The 26005-nt window shown below is 36.2% G+C and overlaps 1 protein-coding gene across 1 annotated transcript in view; it reads right to left on the bottom strand.

Moving 5' to 3' along the window:
* Positions 1 to 26005, bottom strand: part of OTOG (otogelin) — a 108990-nt gene that overhangs the window by 42706 nt on the left and 40279 nt on the right. Inside the window, exons 23-32 of the mRNA XM_065636091.1 lie at positions 25447 to 25600; positions 13414 to 13521; positions 9070 to 9208; positions 8687 to 8821; positions 7469 to 7615; positions 6701 to 6820; positions 5711 to 5827; positions 4102 to 4258; positions 3014 to 3040; positions 31 to 198 (exon numbers count right to left, since the gene is read on the bottom strand). Of these exons, the coding sequence (XP_065492163.1) occupies positions 31 to 198; positions 3014 to 3040; positions 4102 to 4258; positions 5711 to 5827; positions 6701 to 6820; positions 7469 to 7615; positions 8687 to 8821; positions 9070 to 9208; positions 13414 to 13521; positions 25447 to 25600 (1272 nt within the window). The remainder of the gene's footprint in view (positions 1 to 30; positions 199 to 3013; positions 3041 to 4101; positions 4259 to 5710; positions 5828 to 6700; positions 6821 to 7468; positions 7616 to 8686; positions 8822 to 9069; positions 9209 to 13413; positions 13522 to 25446; positions 25601 to 26005) is intronic.

The following is a 26005-nucleotide window of genomic DNA, read 5'->3' on the forward strand; positions in this document are numbered from 1 at the left end:
ATTTAAGCCTCTAGGTTACAATGACTTTACCATGTGCTTTGGGTTTATAAAGTCCTGAAGTCAGCATAAAGCTCGGTGCATGTCCAGGAACAATATCTTCTTCTCTCACTGGGAAAACAACACCATCCACCAGTCTCACTGCCATTACAAATCCTTCATCCAAATAGCTGACCAGTTTATATGGGCCCTTTCCCAGAGCTGTTAAGGAAAAAAAAAAAAAACAACACCACCAACAAAAAAGAAAAACAAAAAAACCCAATCAGAATTACCTTTCATGTCAAGTGTCACAAACGCTTGAGCTCTAAATATTATGAAACAGTACATAAAGGAAACCACATCTATCCACTCTCAAAGAGCTCTAGGTGCCATGCACTAAACTATAATGACAACCAAAACAAAGCCAAACTCTTTTAGAAAATACCTGTGCTGCAAACAGTCCAAAATATCTAGTTTCAATTTTCAAGATTCAAGATTAGCTTCTCCTTTTCCTCCGTCTCATTCACTTCGGTTTCATAGTCACTTTATTACAGTTAGCTGACTCCTCAGTTATTTGATTTACAAAAAAAAATGTTCTATGGACCACCCTGAGATCCCTCTAAATTGTTTATTTGTACGGTTGAACTGATTAGATACTTCTTACTATTATTTAAAATCTGTTTTATTGCTGTCCAAAGTGTGAGGTATTTTGCAGGGAATAAAAGTTTGTTGTTATCAAGTACTGAAAAAGCCCTTGAACAGTGTAGATACACATGTAACCACTGGGAAATGAGACAGGAAGAAATCAGCATCATAATCAAAGGAATGCTCATGTTTTTCCTATAAGTAAAAAAAGTGAAAAGCTTGTGAAACTATCATTTCACAAATCTTACAGCATCATACCTCCTTACTCAGTTCCAGTTTCACTGCAGAAAACTATTTTAAAGCTTAGTTTTAAATGCTATTTCAAATAACTTTTGTGAACTTCTCTGTTAGAACCAGGCATTTGAGACCACTTGTGCGCATTTCACCTCACTACCATTTTACCCGCAAGCCAGGACACGGCAAGCACACATCTAAGGTAGAAGCGTCACAGAACTTCTAAGCTGATAGTTGTAGTGAATACCATTGACCTTTAAAATGTGTTCTAACAGGCTAAAAGTTTGCACTGCAGTTTTCAGCCTGCCCTCATATTCTGGTTCTCCCTAATCTTAAAATTTATTAAAAGTTTTGAAATCCTAAGGAGGCTGCACTTCAGAGTTTTAGCTTCTAACAGCATAAATAGGTGGCCAGTTAGGACACAAGGCCATGCCTCGCTAAACATTTACAGTGATACCTCGTTACCTTCAGTGCAGGAGTTGAAAAACAGTTTAAAAAGTACTTAAAACATCTGCTGTTCTGGAAATGTTATTATATGTTTAAGTCTCATATATCAGGCCCATCTAACACTTGAGAAACCACAGCTACCAGCTGAGAATTTCCCCTGACCAAAGACCAAAAGTTTCTGCTCCTGCTTCTAGTGGGACTAGAATGATTTCACTCTGGATTCATGACAAAGTTAAATAGAGAAAACCTCTCTCTCGTCTAAGAGTTTCTTAACCTTGCCTCCAAAGCTAAGTAATTTTCTTTGGTTTTTTTTTTTAGGATTCTGGAGAATGCTACTATATTTGAGGTAGAGAAAAAAAATCTTCAGCTTAGAGATTATTTATTTCCCCATTGGCAGCTCTGAAACATCCTATATTGAATGAGCTGGATTAGCAAACAGTCGGAAGATACGAAGTGAGAAGTACACAATAACCACATTTATTGCAAGCTGGTCACATGCACAGCTCCCCACTACTTCAACTAATTTCTCTCAGGGAAAATTCAGTAACAAGTAAAAGCAAAAATACAGTTCAGAAGTATATATTACCATCTAACTTCACTACTACCACAGATGTTAGAGCCACTGCACTTTCAATATGTTGCCACTGCTGTAAGATTTAATATCACACTGTATTTCACTTATAAAACAAAGCAAACCAAAAAGGAGATGTAAAACTGCAATCACCTCTTATATTCAGCTGGCCTTTATTTAAATGAATTTAGAGTCTTAAATAGTGATTTAGATAAAAATCCACTACATTAGCCATTTGACCCCACTCAAAATCTTTTCAGCAACCATATCAGAACATTTCTTGCCATAGCATTTGGGGCTGGCACATCGCACAAGTCTCTTCTAATTTAAACTCAGTCCCTCTCCAAGATCTTTTTGAGGGTGAGAGGCTGATATATGGAGTCTAACAGATGACCAAAATATCACAAGCCATCTGGATAGACAGGCTTCCATACGAGCTTGATAGAGTTATAGAATAAATAGCAGAAGTCCTACTGCTCCTCACATCAGGCTGGCTTGCAGTGTTTTTATGTATGCCACAGCTAACTATGCAGACACTTGCAATATAGCTATAAAATAGCCTGAATGCAGATTCCACTGCTAACGCAGCAGTACAGCACCCAGTGCAGACTCACAGTTTACTCTCACACCTTGTACAAGTTCTGCACCTCTCTCTCAGAGCCATTCTAATGCAACAGCAATGCTTGTCGCTCAGGAACTTAACGCTATGTCAGACATATCTAAATGGAGAGTTACTCCCCATTTGGGCACAAAATGGCAAAATAGCTTAATAGCTAACTCCCTCTGGAGGCTGCACAAGACATCATTATTGGTTTAACAGAGCCACTGGGTACCATTTTTGAACGGCAAAATGCCTTAAGCAAGTAGTGCCACTAGTACAATTGTTTAATCATGATCCATAAATGCAAAGAAAATGAGTTAAATACATATTCTTGGCAAAGGCCCAGGAATAAAAAAGATTATAAAATTAAAAGCCTTTCAAAAAGCAAAATAAACCAGTAAAACAGAATCTTGGCTATTTAAATAATGTGTCATTCATAACTGTTTTCCTTAACACAATTATTTTTATACAAAGTACTAAGGCTTACATAAAGAAACCAAAGATTCTATTGTCATTTTATCAGCTCCTTTAGGACTTACCTTTGTTGAAATATTCACAATCATAAGCTATAAAAATAAAAAGAAAAGAAATGCATTTGCAAGTATTCTGCACATAAACAAGTTTTCTATTACTCTTTACGATTAAAGGGTATGTCAAATGCCTGGCCAAGTAAGATCATACACAAACATTTATTAAAAAAATCATTACCAAATATTTACTTCACTGTTTTGAATAAAATACTAATCCACTGATTTAAATAAAATAGTGTTTTCTAGCAGGAAATATTAAGCTTACATACCTACAGCTGTCTTTTTGTGACCTCTAGTGGTTAAGACTAAGCTTTGCTGTCTTTCCATGCTCACATTAAAGCGCATGTACCATTTCTATCAAAAATGAGGAGTAACCCTCTCACTCTATGGCCATTTTCTGTGTGACTTCGAGCAAGCTGCATAATCTCTCTGTGCAACTGCGAAGTTAGAAAAATGCCTGCTTCCTTCCATTCTTTCTATCTTGCACTTTTTAATCACATCTTGGGGAAATTACTGTCTCCTGTTAGGTATTTGCACTAAGTGCCACAGAAAAAGGCTTCAGATTTCTTCACAGCTTCTAAGCAATTTTCAATAGGGATATTAAGGTAATTATATTATACCCTAATTATATATAGGGATATTAAGGTATTTCTGCTTAAAAACGTACTTGGTTTTCTTCGGGAGAGCTTTATATTTCACACTTGCTCTGTGGGCAGCAGTAAAGCAGCTATTAATGTTTCCTAGACCCTGTTAAAAACTGAAGTCCTCCTGAAGATGGAAATTACTTGAGCTGTTAACTTTGCAGCTTTGGTTTGAGGGATGGATGCCGTATCCTAATATAGACTTCTATGACTTCTCCTTTCACATCATAGGGCAAGGAATTAAAAATAGAAGAGCAGGGCCCACAAATATGGAAAGAAGCACAGCTAGACCAAAATTAACATGGAGGGCAACGAGAGGCACCCACTCATCTTCCTATCACTGTGGCTTAGTGATTCAATTCATGGCCCCAGGCAACTTAATTTTAATTTTTCAGGTCTGGGTCTCATGAATGCAGACAGCAGCAGCCACTGGCAATGCCAGTGAAGTAAACTTACGACACACTCTAGGGGACCTCCAGTCTACAGCAACTCCATGCTGGCAGCACTGATGCGCATATGCAGATACACTTGTACAGAAACACTCACAGTCACCTCCTTGGTTACAACCACACGTATCTGTCAAGCAGTTTGAGTAGAACCAGGTGACATCAATCTGGAAATGTAAATATCACTTATCAAAAATATTCGTATAGACACTGCTAACAATCACCTCAATACAAAGTCATGAATCTTTCAAAATTTAATATATAAGGCTTCAAAGTATTAAATATTTTAATTTCAATATTTCCTGAAACACAAGAAAACCAGTTTATTAGAACACATCATAAGATCTTGTACAGTACTTAGTAACACAATTAAATCAATGACCCATTAAAAATAGGCACGCTAACGTGTTGATGTGAGCTTGTGTTTTGTATGGTTTTCTAATATTTAAATTATAATAATCTACAAAAAATCTTATGAAATACGAGAAACTCTCTCTAAACTGATCACACATCAATAAATCTAAGAAGTGTTAAGACAGTTAGATATACAGAAAATGTAAGAAATAATAGAGTAGAAGGAAAACTATTCATGTGAGAGTGGTTCATTCTCTTCGTATTATTAAACAATTTCAAAGGCAAATTTGTGATGTTTCCCTTAAATTATTTTGAAGTCTTAAATGACAAAATGTCAAAGAAAACTGTCAATGCTAATTTGCATGGATTTACATGGATTACATTTTACATGGATTCACACTTGAGTAATACACACTTATGAGAAACTTAGTTGCTACCTATGTTATACAGTGGAATAAACCGACATTACATTAATACAACTTTAATATTAGCTTCCCCTTTCTTCCAAAATAACATACAAACCAACCCTGCAAGGTTCCTGGTTGACTTTCATGCTTTCTCCCTAGGAAGCATTCTGACACCTACACTCTTGAAGCTATGCACACAGTCTCGATACCTGAACATCTTGGCATATGTAATCTTCCATATGAGACCTAGCTCTGGAAATCAGTCTCCCCTCATTCTCCAATTGAACCTGAGCCCATTGACTACCAGAACATGTTGTATGGCTCATTTCCTTAGGAGGCTGCCTGAGCAAGGAGATGTGTGCATTTTTTTCCAGGAATGAGTTCTTCACATCTGAAACTGCCTAGAAGAAACTGACAATTTACTTAAATATGCCTGAAAAATGTGCGTGCTATGTGATACGTTTGAGCAAAATAAAGCAAGTGGTTATGCTCAGGCAAATAATGCTTGCGATGAAAAAAAAGATAACACAAATTTGGTTTAATTTTGTCTGCATTAATTACGAAGGTGACTTATAGGAGTACTCATACTGTAGAATGTTAAGTTGGTGCCAAAGCAGCTTACTGTCTAGGTCAGCTAAGTGCAGATAGTCTTTATAACAGGTCCAGTTAAACATTCACATTTTAAAATCAGAATAGGCAGGGGTTAGACTTGCTTCATGTTCTCTTCTGCTATAGCAGTCAAAATTGTTATGTTGTGGAGGACAAGATGAAGATTTAAAGTGATGCAAGTTGAACAGTAAAGTTTCTCTCTAGTGATACGTTCACTTTGATATCTTTCTATACGTGACCACGACTCACCACTGGATGGCAAGCTTCAAATGCTTCACTTAACAGTATTCCACATTCCTTCTTGGCAAATGGCTCTCTAAGGGGATTCAAACTGCATGGATTTCGAATGTCAGAGCTGTCAACACACTTAATCAGAAAGCAAAATCAAGGTGAGAAACTTGTTTCCTAACCACTTCGTGTTTAAACTTGCAAAATAGTTTTGTTTATTTTTGTTTGTGGTTTGATTTTTTTTTTTTAGACATGTAAAACACAAAACATATGCATCATTTATGAAACTAAAGCCAGACTAAGATATAGAATTAAAAGGAGATGATAATCTGCAGAAAAGGAAAAGTACACAATCTGAAGAAATGTTTCATTTGTCTGAAAGCAGCAGAAAACCACGTATGCACATATAGCTCCAGACAGAGTCGCCATGCAGTCCCAATCTGCAGTCCTTGTACCTGAATAGTGTAGCTTACATAAATAATAAAGTTGATTCAGATGACATACATTAAAAGTGACATACATTAAAAGTGCTCTAACTACTAGGAAGGAACATTTCTACGAACACCACTAGACACATGACATTTAAAAAGTTCAATTTTTAACTTTACAGCATATGGAAAGAATATTTTTTCTTTCCATTGCTATGGTTTCACAGTTAAATATTTCCCAGTTATGAAAGATCAGCTAAACTGACGATGCAGTCTAAAGTGAACTCACAACTCTTCCAGTACATAAAAAGTAACTACTTTACTGTTTAAACATCTTTAAAAACACTTGTAGATTTATAATATTGTACAGCATTTTTCTCCACACTATAGCTCTGTGTAGAAAAAAAGGTGATTACTTTCTTCTCCTTAATGGATTACCATATTTGCAAGAACCACTGATATTTCCATTTGCATTGCTGTCTGATTGATACTTCCAGGAACTAAATTCTGATTTCATTCTAGATAAATTATATGAAGTAGCAGCCAAAAATCTACTAGCAAACACATTCTTTTTACTATGTACCTCTACAGCTGTCCAGCTGTTTCCAAACTCTTGTGAGTTTGTTAATTCAAAATTATCTGGAGTCCTCAGTTCATTTACTGTCTTCAAATCAAAATTTCCACATAATCCAGTCAATTTACCCTGTGAAAAAAGATATATATTTTATATATATCTATCTAAATATAAACATACTTCCACATGATACAAAATACCACCAGGCAGGACCATTTCCAAAACTCGCTTCTTAAGTTACTGCCTTCAGTTGCTTAATTATAAATTTGTCAAGATTTGATCGTTTTCAGCTAAATTTAAGCCAAAACAGTTCAGCTCTTTGTGAAAATCAAGCTATGGGAAATATTTTATTTTTCCAACATCAATATTATTTCCTTTCAAATGAAGTATCTCCAAGCCTTTGAGAAGGAAGCTGGCCTGTTGTTCAGAGGAGTCATTTGTTTGCTTGCTATGTGCATTTTTATGCATTAGCAAAATAACACCTGCTTCAGTCATATAAGGAGTGAGTACTGAAGGAGAATATTGCCTCAAAGACAGTTGTTTCTGTTGTTACAGAAGTTAGACAGTAAATAGTGACTGGGGGAAAAAAAAGGAAATGAGAATGAATATTTTAATTGACAAGGTAGTTGAATGCTTCTTTCCTTGACTCTGCCATGGAGTTCCTGCATGATTTCTGAAGCACTGTCTATTCTCTGAATTACGATAACATGTCTTTCTTAGTAACACTTACATAAATACCTCAAATAAATGGCAATAAGAGCATTGACTTCCACTCACCTGCCACTGATGACCCATCTGTACATGAACTGTTGTTCTCTGATCCCAAAGAATGGTGACATGCTCATCAGGAAAATGAACAACAGTGAAAAATCCAGCTTTCCATAACTGTATTTTTTTTAGATCGTCTATGTAACTAGATAAGCTCTGTTCAAAATAAAAGAAAGCAGCTTATAATGTAAGTGATGTCTTCACAAAATGTTCACCTGACAGGAAATGAAACACCCCAATAAAATGAATGACACAATTCTCAAACAGATGTCCAAAACCTGACAGAAAGCCACACAGGGATAAATGCTTAAACAAAAGTGGTCTAGATTTTGATTGTGAACTGTGTTCTACTTCTATGATTTTCCTATTTTAAAAGTTGATTTTATATCAAATTTACAGGATGGGTAACAGCAACTGGAGTGAAGATTAAAATGTTAATGGTTCCTCTGGGAGGTAAAATAAAAAGTCTTAAGGTTCCTGGTTATGATTTTCACTTAGTTATACATCATTGCATTCAAAAGGTCTTAGCCACATGGTTTTTTTGAATATGGGAGGTATAAAGATGCATGGAGCATCTTCTTGAAATAAGGAATTGTCTAAATATGTCTAGAGACTGCCGTCTTATTTACATAAAGCATTATTCTCTCCATCCAATAACAATCAGATTCCAAATTATTTGTAGCACGGACTAAGATGTCTGGTTTAATTACAATATACAAAATATACAATATACAAAATACAATACCTCACACAGAGTGACATGACTTCCTTTGTACAATCAGTCTATAAACTGTAAATAGTACCATTTACTCTAGAATTACTAAAAATACTAAATACTTAGAGCAATAGAGTTTGCTGTTTGGCCAAGACAAAAATGAAATTCAGGTTGTGGAGTATATACCAGGGACTGCAGTTTATTTTTTACAACTGTATAGGCATATTCCTCCTATACATTCCGGACCAGACTAAACTCTTCTCCTAAGACTGTAAATAGGAACTAAGTCTAAACAAAAAAATTATGATCATCTCATTTAACATTTTTGCGAAATATAGGCAAGATTTTCTTTAAGGTTTCCACTGACCAAACCAGCTGTGACCAGCATTCATTGTAAAGATATTTATACCTCTGCAACTTAAGTGGCACAGTAAGTTTTTGCTAACAAAAGGAAAAACACTCAGAGAAGTATGTATGCTACCTTTTGATCAGTGTTAGAGTCTGAAACTTACTGGATTTCCAGTTTCATCATCAAATATTAAAAAAGATTTTCCAACATTAATGAAAATGTTTTTTCTGCAAATGACTCCAGTATTAAAGCAGTTAATATTCTCTATAATAACAGAAAAAGTGGTTGAAGAAGTACCCTGAAGAACAAAAAAAAAAAAAAAAAGAGAAATGCAACATTTAAAATATATTAATATAAATATGTATACTGTTACACAGTTCAATTAGCAGAAAACTCAGTGTATAATTATTATGTTATGTATGATTCAAAGCTTAAAAAATAGTATGTAGGGCTCAATAAAATGTACAGATTGGAAATAAGTAGAAGGGTAGCTTTTAACAGGTAGTTTTTAAATCCGATTTTGCAGAGGCCTTACAAAAGTCTCACCTTAACTAGGTAAACCTTGCAAGTTCCAACGAAGTCAAACGTTAGTCCATCAAATGTTCTGTAATGCCGATCCCCATATGCAGTACACATCGATGGGCAAGGATGGAAGGTGCATTGAAATGATCCATGCTGGCAAACACTGAAAAATGTATGACCAATAATGGTAATATCAGCTGTAACCACAGACAAATGCTTACAGTTATTGCACTGAGAAGAAAAAAACGAAAGCCATGCAAGAATGATGACTGTGGACAGAAGCATTTTCAAATGTTAACTAGAAGCAGCGTATATAAATTGATTCTCTGAAAGAAAAAATGTTGAACATATTGAACTCATACAGCCTGTGTTTTCTCCTGTAAGAATTTACAGGTTCTAAAATATTCAGACACCAAAGGGCATTTCTTTTGTTGAAACAAGAAAATAAAATGCCACAATTTATTCTCTAGTAACAACAATAATGTGCCACAAGACTAAAGCTTGCTTTTTCAGCTTCTCACAGAACATTTGTTTCTATATAAGCTGAATCTTAGAATCAACAAGCAATGTGTCCTATTACTACAGTCTTCATTCACTCTCTGCTTGAATGAGATTTTCACAGAACTACAAAGGAAAAATTTCAGTAGCGCTGTTTTGGTGCCTTGAAAGAACTGCGGTTTGGGTTGATGGGCTTTTTTTCTCTTTTCAGATGCCTAGGTATTATCATCCCCAAACCCTAGCCTAACAGTTTCGACGCTTTTAGAATAGTTCAAGTTCTGTCTATGGGCACCTTGAGCATCAAAATGCTTTTGTCACACATACACTAAGCATAAGTTTTGTAGCACTAGATACTACATCTCTTTCTACATCACCCTCTTACAATCTAAAAAACATCTTTGGAAATGACATAAGATTTATAAATAATTTATAGAATTTCATTTCCTGTATCTACAAGTCATTTTTAAAATGTTATTTTTGTTTCTAAATCACCTGGACACTTAAAAACTTCCCTCAATAAAAACAGCCGAGCTGGTGTGCTGGTATAGCTTCACTGCAGGTATACTTTATAAATACAGGTTAAACTAAATACAGTATGTGATATAATTTTGGCACATATCTAAGCTTATTTTCAAACATATTGAATTTTGAATTTCCTGAGTAAATTAATGCTTCATATTTTACAAGTGAAGTACTAATCTGGCTTATAGAAATGTTTTATAAATCACTAATGTTTGGCATCTCATATACTGAAGCACCAAACAATATGAAGTTTTTTGTCAGTATAACTTTTCCTTTTCTGTTCACATTTCTGTCATCTATGACAGAGTCAGAACACCACTGTTTTCAAAAAAAGCAGCAATTTTCTAGAAAATCTAGGCAGCTCCAATTACTAGTAGCATCATGTTTCCTTCTGTTGCCTTATTGTGTAACTTGCAGGAACCTGCAGTCATTTTCCAGATTTTCCAAGACTCCCCTTATCCCATCATTGACTTGGCTAACAGTTTGTGTTTTGTATAACTACATATATAAATACACTAAGCACGTGGCTAAAATAAGTTCAAAGTACAACATGTGAGAAGTGTTTGCTGTATCAAAGCACAAGCAGATGGCAGCAGGACTCGCCCAGCTAACTCCAGTCACCTCAGAGCGGTACCTAAGGCAGAAACCTAATCAAGCTGATGGAGAGGGAGGTAAACAGAAGAAATTATATTTGAACTGAAAGAATAAGGGCTGCTTCTCATGCCCTCTGTGAGACATTAGGTTTTAGTTTTACTCTTGGCCTATTCAAGTTGTCCTCCACATCAAGGCTCGTGCAGAAACATTTCCTAACACGTAAAGAGCAGGGAGCTCCTTTGCATACTTTCTCAGGAGTCTTAGCACATTTACAAGCAGAAGGAAGGGCTTAAGAGGCACACAATGTCTTCAAAGTCCTCTGCACCCATCTTGTTTCATACTAAGTAAACTAACATTCAGTTACAGAATCTAGATCAGGGCTGTCAAACTCATTTTCACGAGCAGACACATCAGCCTTGTGGTTGCCTTCAAAGGGCCGCATGTAATTTTAGGGCTGTATAAATGTAGCAGTAGCTACATTTATGTGGCCCCCAGTGAAAACGAGTTTGACATACCTAATCTGGAGAGTCCTGGTTGGAAAAGCAGAGCTACTAGCATCTTTCAAACTTCAACTAGCTTTTTAAAAAAGTATTTCCAAGCACTATTTAAGAACACCAAAGGCCCAATTCAGCAGCCCACAGAGACTAACCAGCATTTGCTCCATGATCTCAACATATGACAGCAAAACAGCAGAGCTAATTGCACCACTCATCTTACCTTGCTCAACACAGCACCAAAATGCCGCTCTGATACCTTCAGCTACTGTTATAACCTTTTGTGTTTAATCTTGCCAGCACATGATAACAATTTCAGGCAGTTGCACTGAAAACCAAACTTGAGAAACCCAGAACCACAGTTCAGTCAGACCCCAGAGCTTGGGTTGAAAGTTCCTGGCAGTCCACTGGTAGTTTTGTCAACTAAAGAAATTATTTTATTTGCCATTTTACTGTCCAATAGACAAGTCAGATTAATAGTTATGTTGTTAATACTACATCAGCCATTAATAGGATGATATTTAGTATCAATGCACACTATTTCTGTACACTAAATATCACTATAGTTATTATAATAACTGTTTTGAGTGCCTAAGTGGGTTTGTTTGCACAGAAGTATTCTCGTGCTTTGTATGAGCAAAATTACACATTTCCCTCAACATATCAAATACACCGCTACATATACACATCGCAGTCTCAAAGACTGTAAACACTTTGTATCAAGCAGAGCTTGTTGCAGACTTCCCATCTTTCAGTGGACAACTGATTGCCAAAAAAGCCATTATCACTTAATCTGTCTTTGTTTCTGGACATGGAAGACTAGAAAAGCCACAACAATCTTAAGGATTTGTGCATGAATTAATGGGCCTGGCCTCAGGAAAAAAAAAAAAAAAAAGCAGCCTAAATATTCAGTGTCTTTCTGCCTGTACTGCTGCTGCCTTTGGTGAAGTCTCGTACAGATCAAATGGGATATAACAGTTCTTTCTGATGCAAGCAATCCCACACCAGGTCCAATTGGAGAGGCCTTTGGAAATGAAGGGGTGAATAACCCGGGTCGCTTTACCTGCCTGCCCAGTGGAGATGGCTTGTAAGTCGCTTCACCAGTCGACCAAAGGGCTACAAATATCTTCTAGAGCAGATAGTGAGGACCTGACGAGAGGCAGAGGTAGGCAGTCAGCACGAGGCTGGAGGGGGCAACGACATCCAGACAAGGCAGTGACCACTGCTGACAGGACCAGCCTTCACCGTACCAGGCTGTCCTGAGCTGTGCGGGCCAGGAGCAGTAGTTTACCAGGTGATGCAAGTTAAATGTTCCTGGTAAGCTAAAAGAAGGGGACAAAAGGAAGGAACTGCTCTGCTGAGAAGCTGGAGGCTACACCACTACCACAGTACCTTGTTAGTTGACAATACGGCTGATTTTTCTGAGGCTCTGCTAAGACTAACAGTGCTGCTCAGTGCCAGCTTGCAACATCCAACAGTGGTCAGAGAAGAAAACTGGCAGGGACCATCATGAAACAAGTTTATTCCAGATCATACAAATGTGGTGTATTTTCACATCTTAGCTCTTGTGAAGTTCACAGAAATAGTAGTCTCCATGTTCTACTGAGAGTGCCCAAGGAAGTTTTGCAGAGTAACATAGGTATGAGGTGTGTGCTGCATTTCCAACACTGGATAGTAAAAGGAATAGGTTTCTCCATATATTTGAGTGATCCTATCAACTCTCGTCTATTGGAATACATCCTTTAAAAGCCAACTGATTCATCAGTTATCCACACAGGCAAAATTAGCAACCAATTCATCTGTTACTAGGCTCAGTATATGATGTTGCTCAGTACTCTCCTTATAGCCACAGGGTTATGTTTTTTAGTCCTCAGACTGCTCAGATTCATGCTAAATGGGAAAATGAATAAGAAGGAAGCTTTAATAAATGCCACTCAGGTGTAATGTTAGAAGGATTTTACCTGCACTGGCCAAAGAATGTTAATTTAGATTAACTTGATTGAAAAAATATTTTTCTAAATCAAGCTTTAAAAAAAAAAACCCAAATTGCTGTTATTTTGCTATGTAAAAGCCCCTTGAAACAACAAATCCTAAAAAAAAAGTCATTCTGATAGCTCTTTGAACAGATATAAATACAAAATTAAGGTAAATAATTTACCAGAATCTCTTGTGAAATTTATCATTAAAAAACATGAAGAACAAATCAATCCATAAATAAACAACTAAAATTAAATAATCACCTAAATAGATCTCTGCTTACCATGTATGACAGGAAGAAATGACTTTGTCACCCGGAAAATATTCCTTTCCTTTCCACAAACATGGACATTCATCTGCATCCAAGCACACATCCCCATGTTTAACAAGACTACCAAAAAAAGGACAAAAAAAGATACATTCAGCAGAAGTCCACCTGGTATCTAGATACAAAGATATTTTCCTAAACTTCTAAATTATTAGCATTATTATTATTGAAAACAAAATATTTAAAATCTGAAATTGAAAAGGCACAATTTCATCAATAATTATATGAGCAATTCTGTATTTTCCTTTCACAGATACCTGAATATTTTATCTTTACTAAGTGCTAGCACCTGGGGCACTAGCCCTTCAACCACCAGCCCTGTGAAAACTTATTTATTAACATACTAATTTTAAGGCCAAGGAAACGAATATTTTCCAGAGCTCTACATTTCACCAAATTTCTTGCAACTCAGACAACTAGCTTACATTTAACTAAAGCCAAGAGATCTTCCATGAGATTAAGGTCAAAGAAATCAATGGCTTATTTATTTGAAGAATTTTAAAATCAGAATTTCTTCTTGTTCCCTTTTTTTGTATCCTCATTTAAAGAGATTTCATTTGCTGCATAGTTTTCCTATAGCTGTAATTACACCTCTGGCTCTGTGAACAATTTAATCAATATCAAGAGAGCCATCCCGGTTGCACAAAATTAATTGAGTACATATTTCTGTACAACTGGTATCTTCATGCAAGCAATCACAAATATACTTACCTTTATTGGCAGAAATATCCTCACAGCCTTCAAAGGAGTTTTTCATGATAACACAGATAACCATATGCGTAGCTATTTACAGTTCAAGACTAATATTATAAATTCGTGTAATATTATAAATTTATGTAAGTTGTAATCACAACTCCTAGAGTAACAGATGAAAACTGAAAATTTTAAAAAAAAACTGTGAAAAAGATTCCATGAACAGAGAAAGAATAGATGAATTCTTGTCTGGCAAGACTAAATAAAGCAACCAATCTGAATTTTGAAATAAATATTTATGACTTTAATAATATCCAGAAAAACTGAAATAGAAGAGTTAGATAAAGAGAGGTCTCAAACAGATTCTACAGATAAATCTCATGAAATATACCATATTGAATTATTTTATTTAAAAAGCTAACTTTTCACTGAGCTGAAGAAAGCTGTATTTCTTAGAAAGACTGATTCATTTAAAAAAAAATTGTAATGCTATTGGATAGGCAAACAGGTATCAGTAGAGGACCTAAAGGTCCAATAACAGATAGACGAGCACTTTCAATTACAAACCAATCTGCCAAATGAAAATTGTGAAATGTAAACTCTTGATAAGCTACAGCAGTCTTTCACTCTAACTGCTGTATCTTAAAACTTGTTCTGTACTCTCTATCTGTTCCTATACAAAATCCAATTTGATATAACATAGGAAGCTGGAGCAACAAACATGCTAGTTACACAGTAAAATAACTTCTTACAGCCACCATACAATCTGCAAATATCCTTGTTTCTAAATGCTAATTTTTGAAATTTATTTGTATTGGGAAATAAACAGTTTCTTAAAATGGTCCTGTTGGGCTAATTATCTTTTGTCTTTTACAAGGGAAGTTTGTTTAGAATTCCAGTATCTCTGGAGTAATACACATTTCATACAGGTTTTCCTGTGTTCCTAATAGTTTTCTGAAGAAAACAGATTTGGCATTTCTGATGTTTAGCACTGTAATTTGGGCAGGATGCTGTGCCATGGACAAGAGGTCGCAGGCGTGAGGCGCATCCATGACAAACAGGCTGACAGCACTGTTTTGTTTCCCTGGTATCCAAAAGGAAAGATTTCATCATTGCATGTATCATGGAACACTTTATTTACTCATATTAATGAATTAAAAACTTGTGTATTATGACTTAAGGCTCTTCTTCAGCGTGTCATTGATCAGATGAAATTTTACTACTCTGTAGCTCTTCTTAATGCAAATGTGCAGACATCATGTAATCCCCTTCCCCATTAAAATGAAAAACTGTAATTTTCCCTCGGGGTATGTGAAGCGCTCTTTGTACTTATTTCAAGTATCGTGTCACTTGAAGACAATCAGCTGTGAGGCTGAAATTCCCACTGGTTTAAAGCTGCTCAAAACTGAACAGGGCACATTCAGAAACAAAGAGCATCACACTGACAAGGTAACACTAAATGCAGTTTTTGCCTCATGTTATTACCCTGGCTAAAACAAGTGATAACAGCTTTCTCTCTTGTAAAGCCAAGCAAATGGATAGATTTCAACGATCTAAGAATTCATCACAAGTACCCTACCGAGAGGCCTCGCGCAGTTCCCCTTTGAAGTACCAGACATTTTTGTTGATGTCTGTACTTACTGTCCAACCTACAATGATCTGCGAAGACACAATGAGAGCTCTCACACTTCACCATGCTGAACATTCAGCTTCATTACTATTTCATTACTGTCTATAGCTCTGTTCACTCACACACAAATATATAAACAGTCTTAGTAAAGGCATCATTAGAAGCAACATGTCTCTCATAAGTAAACAAGCACTTATTTGCTTCTGAAAAACCCATAAATCCAGACCAGAACACTAAAAAATAATCCTCTCATGGCCTCCACTGGAGCAGTTTTCAACATGTTGTGTATCGCATGCCTTTTTCTCTCCACTGGGCAACAGGCTACCGCCAACTGATTTATGCAGCCACAAACACTTTTGCCCCAAACATCACATCTGCTCCCGGAGTGTTTCACAAATCTTCCCACTAAGGTCCATAATAGAGTTTAGGGGAGGTAAAAAGAATGAAATAAGCAGCAGCTCACATTTCTAACACTAGAATTCCACCAGCATCCATGACTTCCCTAACCAGAAAACAGGATAAACAAATCTTTCAAAACCAGCAGACATTGATGACATTTCTGTAGCACCTAGTGGCTTCATTGTAGTTCACTCAGTGTTTAGGCATGGAGGGTTACTATATTGCTGCTGATGGCTTCCTTAGTTGATTGGGGAGCTTTTCACAGTCCACCTCTTCCTTCCCCCCTCAGCCCCTAGTTTATTACAAAGAAATATTAAGTAATTTTCCAGAATGCCTTAAGTGTTTCCAGTATCCTTGCCGTATCCTTCTGTGTAACAACTGATTTTGATGCTCCAAATGAGATACAGTCAGTTCCCTGCACTCCTGCAGTTTTACCCTGTATTGGGAAAACCCCTCTGCATTCAGCTCTACCATCAGCTCTACCGACTGGTGCTAAGCAGAGTGGGCCCTAAAAAAGAAAATTCACAGAAACAGTAGTAGCAGCTTAAACACTAAAGAAAAACAAGAGCAAGGAGTAGAATGACAGGGATTCATCTAGATTTCCACATTCTGCAACCTTTGTCACAGAGGCCTCTTGAAAATTTGGCTCATCCGTTGCCTGTGCCTCCTCTGAAGTCACCTTGAGCAAAAAGAAGCTCCTGCTTCCACACACCTTCTACTGATTGATGTAGACAGAAGAAGGAGAAATCATCTCACAAGTCTAATACTCAGAGCAGCATAAACCATGGTTATAGGTTTTGCTGCAACATCAGAGCAAAGCAAGAGAAGGACTCTGTCTTGACATCTCTCATTTTAAGGAGAAAAATACTATGGGAATTAAGCAAAATGACTGAAAGAACAAAAATAAGAACACTTTTATTAGTACCTATTTTTCCCTTATAGATGTTTTATTTTTGTAGTTTGTGGTGCATGGAAGGAACAAAAGAAGAGGGCATGGACTGAGGACCATCAGAAAAGAAGAGGGTTGGAAGCAGGGGCCTCTCCCAGCCCTGCATCAGGGCTCTAAGATGGGGATCACCCCAAAGAGGACAAGCGGTACATGCTGCGCCCTCACAAGCAGCACATATCCCGAGGTGAGAGCGAGGGGAAGGAAGTCTGAGGTTTGTACTTAGTCCCAGCCTGCTTCACAAACAAGAAGTGCCCGGACTGTCACTGTATTGGTGCGATGTTTGATACTTTTGTGTGTCATCTCAGCTGTGCTTCATACCTACCAATGTTACTTCAGGGCTAGTACTCAATTTTTTCAAAGTTCAAATATTTTTAATTAGGCACACTAGATTAAAACCTCTCTCTACACACCCTCAAATAGTACCATTTTCTTCAAGAACACTGTGGCCACAATTCAGTGCTAAAAAACATGTAAAGCAGGACTCCATGGGAAGGCGAGATATCAAAAGAATTGCCATTTGTGAATGGCCAAGAGTGACTGTTCCTGGTTTATCATCACTAGTTCTTTTGAAAATAATTGTACATCTATTTTTTATTAATTATGCTTTTGAGGAATTAATATGTATTTGCAGATATATGTCAAAGTATAGTCCCAGTCTCTTTTTGTAATGAGAAGAATTTCAGAAAGTAACTCCAAATGTAACAGAAGTCTGTCTTTCAAACCAAATGACAGAAAATTCAATTATTCTCTTCGATAAAAGAAGTGGAAAAGCAGAACGCCATATAAAAAGGTGCTTGAGAGTCTGAATGATATTGTTGAAGTTCTACTGTGAATCAAATAAAAGTACTCAAAAAAATAAAAAGTGTAAACTAGAAAGTAGGAGAGCAAGAGGGTTTTGGAAGTATTCCAAGAGTAAATCACAAGCACTAAAATATACCAAAGAGAGCAGCAAGTCTGCAGAGCAGAATAGGATGGAAAATCACCAGGTTGTCTTGTTATGGCACTGCAATGGAGGTACTTTTACTCTTTGGAAAAGAACTCTAACTCAATACCTTTCGCATACTATAACTCTATAGCCATCAGAAACAGAAATCAGCATAAAACTCAGTGTGGATAAATATGAGTTCCTGAGGCATCCAAACACAGGAATGTCTCCTTATTTACTGGAAAAATATTAAATCTTCCTGAGAGATCTCTCCAAAACTTTGCCTAAACCAGAAGAAGATTAAAAATACTTAGTATGATAGCAGCAGCAGAGGCATCCAGCAGAGAAATGTGAGCAGAACACTGCTTTTATTTTAATGCTAATACTAATAAATTCTGAGCTTTACTTCTTCAACTGAGGAGCAAGGGGTCTTTTGAAAAAGGATACTAAACACATACCAAAAGGACAGGACTTCAAATACATCTAATGTAATTTTAGGACTGCATAAATGTAACTACACCTACATTCGGCCCTTTGAAGGCAACCGCGAGGCTGATGTGACCCCCCGTGAAAATGAGTTTGACACCCCTGATCTAAGGAGACATATTTTAAGACATGACACAGTCAAAGTATCTGATAAAAATCAGTTTTCTAAAAGTATTTGAAATTGAATTGCCTTCTTCCCTCGTTATTAGATTTGTTTGTCCATAGATGCATTTATAAGATAACAAAATTGTTTGTGCAAATTAGAAAGTGATGAATGTTCTTTTTTTAGGAAAACCTCTGAAGAATGTGTTTAAGCTCCTTACATGTTATTTGATATACCACTTTAGAAATAGTGATAATTTAGAAATTTTTGGAGGAAAAGCCTGGAGGAAAATTTCCTTTCTTAGTTACAAAACTTCACTACAATTACAGGATACTAGAGCTTTCAGTTTACTGCCTTTTCAAAGCTCTCTTTTTTGATAGCAGTAAGTGATAAAAACAGAAACAGACCTAAAAATTCTAATTAGAGTGAACTGGCCCAAATTAGTACAGTCCAGGTTCACCACAAAGGAGGCCATTCTCTGTCATCGATTATAACAGTTGTCTACAGAGGTGGCATCTTGTCCTACCACACTACAGAACATCGTGGCCAGCCTGGAAAGAGCAGGGGTAGATATTTCAACATTAGCATCTAAACTTGGTCCCACAAATGTCTGTGATGTCTTAATGACTATAACACAGTGTGCCAACATTGAAGTGTTTGGAATCTGGAAAAACAATTTGCATAAACTTTGGTATCAAGAAAATTAAAATCCCAGTTAATGTTTTTTGTTCTGTGAAGTGTCAACCACAAGCCAAGTCTACAGACACAGCTGTAAAGCTGGTGAAATGAGACCTCAGCTTTTAAATTTTTTTTTCTTGTTTGTTTGGTTGGGTTTTTTCTGTTTATTTGTTGTTTTGGGGTTTGTTTTTGTTTTTTCTGGGGGAGTGGTTTGGGGCAGATGAATTATTTTTTTCCTAAATTCACATAAGAAAAAAAAATTCTCAGAGATTCTAGTTTAAAAGGTGCCTCACACAGTTATAGACAATTACCGAATATAATGAAGGGGAAAAAAGAAAACTTTGATACTGCAATGTCATTTTGTATTCTTGAGGTTCAAACAAACTCATAGATCATAAAAATAAATATACAACTTGGAAAAATGGAGAACACTATTTCAAAGTAGTATGTGTTCTTTTCATGCTTAGAATTATGATCCCAAAATCTGTGTTCTTGGTCATTCAACAGTGATATTGCATTATTTTTAAGAACAGTCTGTTGACACTCCTCATAAAATATCAAGTTGGGTACTGGATCTTGCTGAGCTGTGAGAAATTAAGTGACCTGGACCTACAGAAAACTGCTGCGAGTGGCCAACTGAGAATTTTTTATTCTTTCGCTCTACTAACATGGAGGAAAAAAAAAAAAAGAGAAAAAAAATTATATCACTGAAACAAGGAGAAAATTACAGCTAGATTTTTAACCATGATTAGGAAGAAAAGTTTGGTTATGATTTAAAGTTCAAACAAAGTTAATCACGACAAAGTTTACTGAAGTTCCTAAATACTGCGAAGTTAGCAGAGACTTCTTGATTTAGGTTAATGGTATAGCAGTTGGTTTAATTAACACAGCTTATAAAGAGGACAAAACCACCAAAGGGAAAAAAAGTGGAAGATCAAATAGGTAGGTAACACTATGAGGTAGTAACAGAAGTAGTAGAAATAATTACTATTTGCATTTGGGGCAATATATATTGTAAGTTATTGACATAACCTTCAAGATTTGTATTTGTTATTCATATGTAGGGGCTGAAGGGCCTCTTGCTTTTCATGGCAAGATAGAGTTAATGTATAATGTATATGGAAATTATAAAATATTTCAGTTAATGGAAATATGGGTTGATAACATGATCTAAAATTAATACTAATGTATATTATGAAACAATTCAACGGAGTCAGTCCAAATAAAAGCATCTGTTTTCAAAAAGATGACAGTGCTATTCTTGTGGTAGCTCTTCTTGAATGAGGTGCTTGACAATAAATGCATAAAAAGAACATACAGCAGGTGTACCCCAATGTTCAGTTTTCTGTTCTAGTGGAGATATTTTAAAAGATGCAGTTCGTTCTGTAGAAAGTTTTTTAAAAGCTCATATATAAGGAAGAAAATTCCTTTTAAAAAAAAATTCTGTTAATACCTACTAGTTTTTTTTCTTTTTTAATTGACATATAATCAGTTTTACAAATTTTAATCTATTCTTCATTGTAGTAACATTTTTTATTGGCTATTTCAGAGCATCAACTAAGATCCGGTAACAAGGAGCAGAAAGTACCTGCCCAATTTTAGCCTGCACCTTATAACCATAAAGATACCTTTGTCCTTTCTTTAAACCCCGAAGTGCTATGAGAACCCGCTATACTTAAAATTAATCCATCAGAAAAAAAAAAATAGATGACAGGTATCAGATTCAGGATGTGCAGCTTAGCTGGACTGAACTAATATTGTTTAGTTCATGCACCTTGGCAACTCCACTGCTCCATGATGAGGCAGGGCCATTCATATTACTCAGTGTTATAAGTTCTGTAATTTCTAACATTTTTATACACTAAAAAAATTGACCTCTGGTTATTCTGAAGGGCACTCTATTAAGAGAGGGGGAAAATGGCTTTTTAAAAGGCATGGTAATCATTATATCCAGTAGAGCCTGTTCTATACAATGAACCACGACAGAGACAAACTTGTAATATTGACACATTCTATCTCTCAGATCAATTGATCAATATTTCAAAAGCATTGTGAGATAACCCTTTAACAACAAATCCTGTGTTCAATTTTCAGTCTTTTTTTTCATTTCTGTGTGCCTCTTAGGACAACACACAGGGAACATTTGCAAATCCCTTTCAGGGAGCCTTGGCATTGCAGCATGGAGTTTGTTCCTGCAGCTGCAAGGATTATGTGAATCCTTCACCACTACAACTGGATCACACAAGAATAATAGGGAAGCTGCTCTAAAATGTTACTTAACTAGGTAAAATACTTAGAGATGCAACATGATTGGGGCTTCTGTGCCGCAGTGATATGGTTAATAAATTCCAAGACATACATCCACACAAAACAGCACCAAGTAGCCACCAAAATTCCAGCCAACTCTCAACTATCAGTTTGAAAAAACTGTACACATTGTTTATACAGTACAGGTTTTTTTATACTGTACACTATATAAAGCCAAATTAACTCATGCTGTAGTCAAGGGTAAAAAACAATGAGGGAAGTGAGAAAACACAAGTTTATTCAGGAAAGTGACTGTGGTTTTTTGACAGCAACAATAAGAGCAGTTCATAAGGAACAATGAATAGAAGGTGGCTGTTTCAGAAATCATTATCGGTCTGACAAGAGACCACAGAAAACTAGTGGAACAGGACAGGCACAAACCAGCATGGTAAACATGTCACACGGTATGCAGAAATAGGGGGAGATACTACTACTTTTTCTTTCTTTGTCTTTTCTCTTTGTTTCTTCTTCAGTCTGATGAAAGACTGTCTTCGTCTCAAATCATGCATATATGGTGCAGTTAAAGAGTGAAAAAAATCATTTCAACCATAGGAACCCAGAAGCAGAAAGTGTAATTCAAAGATTGAACTTGAAAAATTATTAACCGTGTTGTAAACAGAACATTACTTATTTTTCCAAAATGCAGCATGGAAATACAGGAAATTGCCATTGATACAGTGACAGATTAAAATCCACAAAATCTTAAATATCACTAAATATGTCAGCAAAGCAGGGTGGAACAACATTAGAATGTGTGTTCCAGGAGAATTAGTGTTCTACTTCAATCACATCTAAAATAGAGGGAAAGTATATGATCATAATTTTTATACTGTAAGAACTGTAACCTGTTGAGTGGGAATGATCTCCTCTGAATTTATATGTTTAGAGCACTGTTACTGACATCTGATTTAGTCACTGCAGACTAAAAAGGTCAAATGAATCCTCCTCAGAGAAAACTGCTACTTTTCACTATGATTTACTTGGTTTGTACTTAATATCCATTTTATGCAAGTTCCACTTGAATGTACTCTAAGCACAACAAGGAAGGAATGCTAGAAATAGTTAAGTATTTGAAAGAATATTTCACTCTCCAGACACTAGAAAAATAGACTGAAAAATAAAAATATTGCCCTCTTGAAATCTTTCTGGAAATAAAAGTTCTTTCCATCTCTTTCTGTGTTAAATATCTTTCATGGTACCATTGAAGAATAATCACCCCACTAAACAGATTGGTAAAATCCTTCCTCCTGAAAAAAATGTAGCTGCCTATACAGGCTTCTTAACTCTGACGTATTCACTTTTCTACACCAAGTTCTTTTTCATTAGTTTAGCTATATCAACCAAAACTAATCAAACACGTTAAAACAATTTCATTACTGCTTAAATCAGCTTAGCTTACAGAAAATCAACAAAGCTGAACTGATGAAAGATCTCGAGCAGGAACAAAAGCATGAATAAAGGAATGAAACTAATGATTTCAGGTAAAGAACTGATGTTAAAAAAAAAATCCGTGACTTTTACCCTTATAAAACACACAATATCACCACAGTTTTATATTTCCCCAGTCAGAACTGATTGCCTAGAAAGGTGATTTTGAAGTTGCACAAATTCACAATGCATTTGAATCCTGCACTGCTTGAACTGTCATGAACGTAAGATAAGATATTGTTCAAAGGGAATGGTATTTGTTCCATCTTTCTCATCCAACAATTTGGTTCTCTTTGTCTTACTGTGTTGCTCTGACTCTCATGTGGGTCAATTTGCAGTACAGATCAGATCACTGGAGTGTGAATTCAGTGACTGACTTAAAACATTAGGGCAATTCAGATCCAGCAGCTTCTATTCAAAAACAACTACCATTAAAATAACTAATACATTAAGATTTGTTCTCTAAATGAAAAGCCTGCATGATTAATACATAGCAGAAGTCTCTTGTGTTTCCAAAAACACACCTAACAAACGCACACCTTCAGGATCATCTTAGTTTTTCTTAAAGCAATCTCAAATAAAAATAAAAGTATATATGTGGTATAGGACCATCAGGGCCAAATATTTAAAAATATATCAGATTGGACTAGCTTGCGAGTGACTATAATGGGAAGAACTGAACAGCATTTACAGTGTTTCTCAATTTATTTTAAAATAAATACACGATTCTTGGATTACACTTTATATTCCAAATCGTGCAGTTTGTGATCATGGAAGCAAGATGCTGCCATGTTATATTTCACATGAAAGCACTGGCAAAACCTGGAAGCTTGTTCCCTTGCCTTTTGAGGAACTGTCCCTCAAACACTGCATAAGCACTTCCCTGTCAGTCAGAACCTGGTACTATATATTAAATACATAGAAGTAAATAAATACTTTGTCATTTCTGCTTCATCAGTATAGATCAATATTCTGGGTTTACATCCTAGGCTTGTGCCACCATTTCCTAGTTCTATCCTAGCACTGAGGATAAAGTTGTACAAAACAAAAAAGCCTCTCTCCAGCCCCTGAAAAAAACCAACAAAAAAGTCTATGTCAATATCCCTACAGGCAGTGCACACTCATGGCAGATCAGAATTAAGTTTGCTGAAGTTATGGTAAATACAGAACTTCTTCATTTTGTATTTCCATCTCTAGGAAGTGATAAAACTCTCTCTTGTAACTATAAAAATGTATTATGAGAGCTATGGGATCACCGATAGTTGACAGTGAGCCTTCCAATGTTAAAAAAACATTTTCATTGCTTAAATTCCAGAACTAACTTACACCAGGAAGCAGTAGAAATGCTCACAATCTCAGTGGTCATGCACAGTAAAATATTAATAGGTCATGTAAACTTTTTATTCTCTGCTGAGCTGCCTGCCATACAGCGCTGCTGTAGGTAACTTTTGGCTTTGAAGAGTATTGGCCAGGTCCAACTGAATGAGTTTTTGCAATTCTGAAAATGTCTGCCTTCAGTTACTTTCTAAGTCTATCTTAGCATTGCACTTTTTCACCATGGTACCATACTGTGAGTTGGACTAATTACTGGCTCCATTTGATGTTTGGCATCACATGCTTCTGAATGTTAAGGTAAAAACTGCAAGTCTGAGTAGCAATCTTTTACCATAAAACATAAAAATGTACACATAAATAAGTTCACAGACTTACAGACATCAGCTGAGCTATTTCAACTCAGTTCAACTGAGGATCTGGCTTTTACTCTTCATTTTGAGGAGGCTCTCAAGGCATAAACAGTAATTTTAGAGTGACAATACTCAAAAACTCCTACCTCTGTGCTTAAGAGAGTAAATCCCATCAAAACCAACATAATTTAAACACACATAATTGTTACTTTTACATTAAAAAAATCTCAGCAATACAGTGCTTGATTTCAAAACACAGTAGCAGCTCCTCTGCATATTTTCAGCATAAATACCCAAGACTACAAATATCTTCTTGAGTGAAGGAATACTGAAAATAATGCCTGGGAATGAGGAAATAAGCTTCCCTCAGTGAAGCATCCAAATAAGAGCTTAGACAGCTAAAAAAAATTATCTAGGTAAACATGATTCTGCTGTAGTACAGGAATTATATAAAATAACTTCAATGTCCTTTCTATATTCCTGTTATTTTGCTTTTATTATTGTGAGCTATTAGACCTTTGGCTCCACCTGCACCTTGGTTTACCATTTCTTACACCTTCAATGGCCCGTATCGTTGTGTGGGGAGCCTTCACAAGTTGGTTTCCCACCCCTCGACATCTCAAATTCTCCAAGTAGAAATGTGGTGTATCCTCAGCAGAACTAATTACTCAGTGCACTAAAAGATGCAAATCTATTTGTACTCACCCCGGTGGGCAAACACAACCTGAAACACAGGGAAGGTGTGCTGAGAAAGTGAGGTTTAGCAGCTGGTTCTCACAAGTTCTCTCTCTGCTGAGTTCAGGATCAACTTGTGGATTACTGCAGTTAATAGAAATCTGTCCAACTGGGCAGCTGTGTGCTAGGGGTGGGGGGAGAAATGACAAATGCATTAGTCTTCACATCTGAAATGTTGTATTTCATGAAGGTGAGCAACAGATTCAGAATATGTAACACAAAAGTGTAACATCCAATTGCTTGTCCCTCCTGAGCATAGTTAGCTTCATCAAACCCCTTTAAATCTCATACAAAATACTGAAATGGATATATTTGTTTAGTAAGGGACATGACTTTCTAAGCAGTCAGGTATCATCCCTCCAAAACAGACATGCAAACTACTACCAGAGAAATAGAAATAAACAAAGTGGTGGCAGTGTTTTATAGTGGTTTTGGTTGTTGCTGGGTTTTTCGTTTATTTATTAGAGAGAGGTGCTCTGGATAATTGTCAAATCAGTACAACCACCATCTTCAAGTGCATGGGGAACAG

The sequence above is a fragment of the Caloenas nicobarica genome, chromosome 5 (assembly GCF_036013445.1).
Source record: "Caloenas nicobarica isolate bCalNic1 chromosome 5, bCalNic1.hap1, whole genome shotgun sequence".
NCBI lineage: Eukaryota > Metazoa > Chordata > Aves > Columbiformes > Columbidae > Caloenas > Caloenas nicobarica.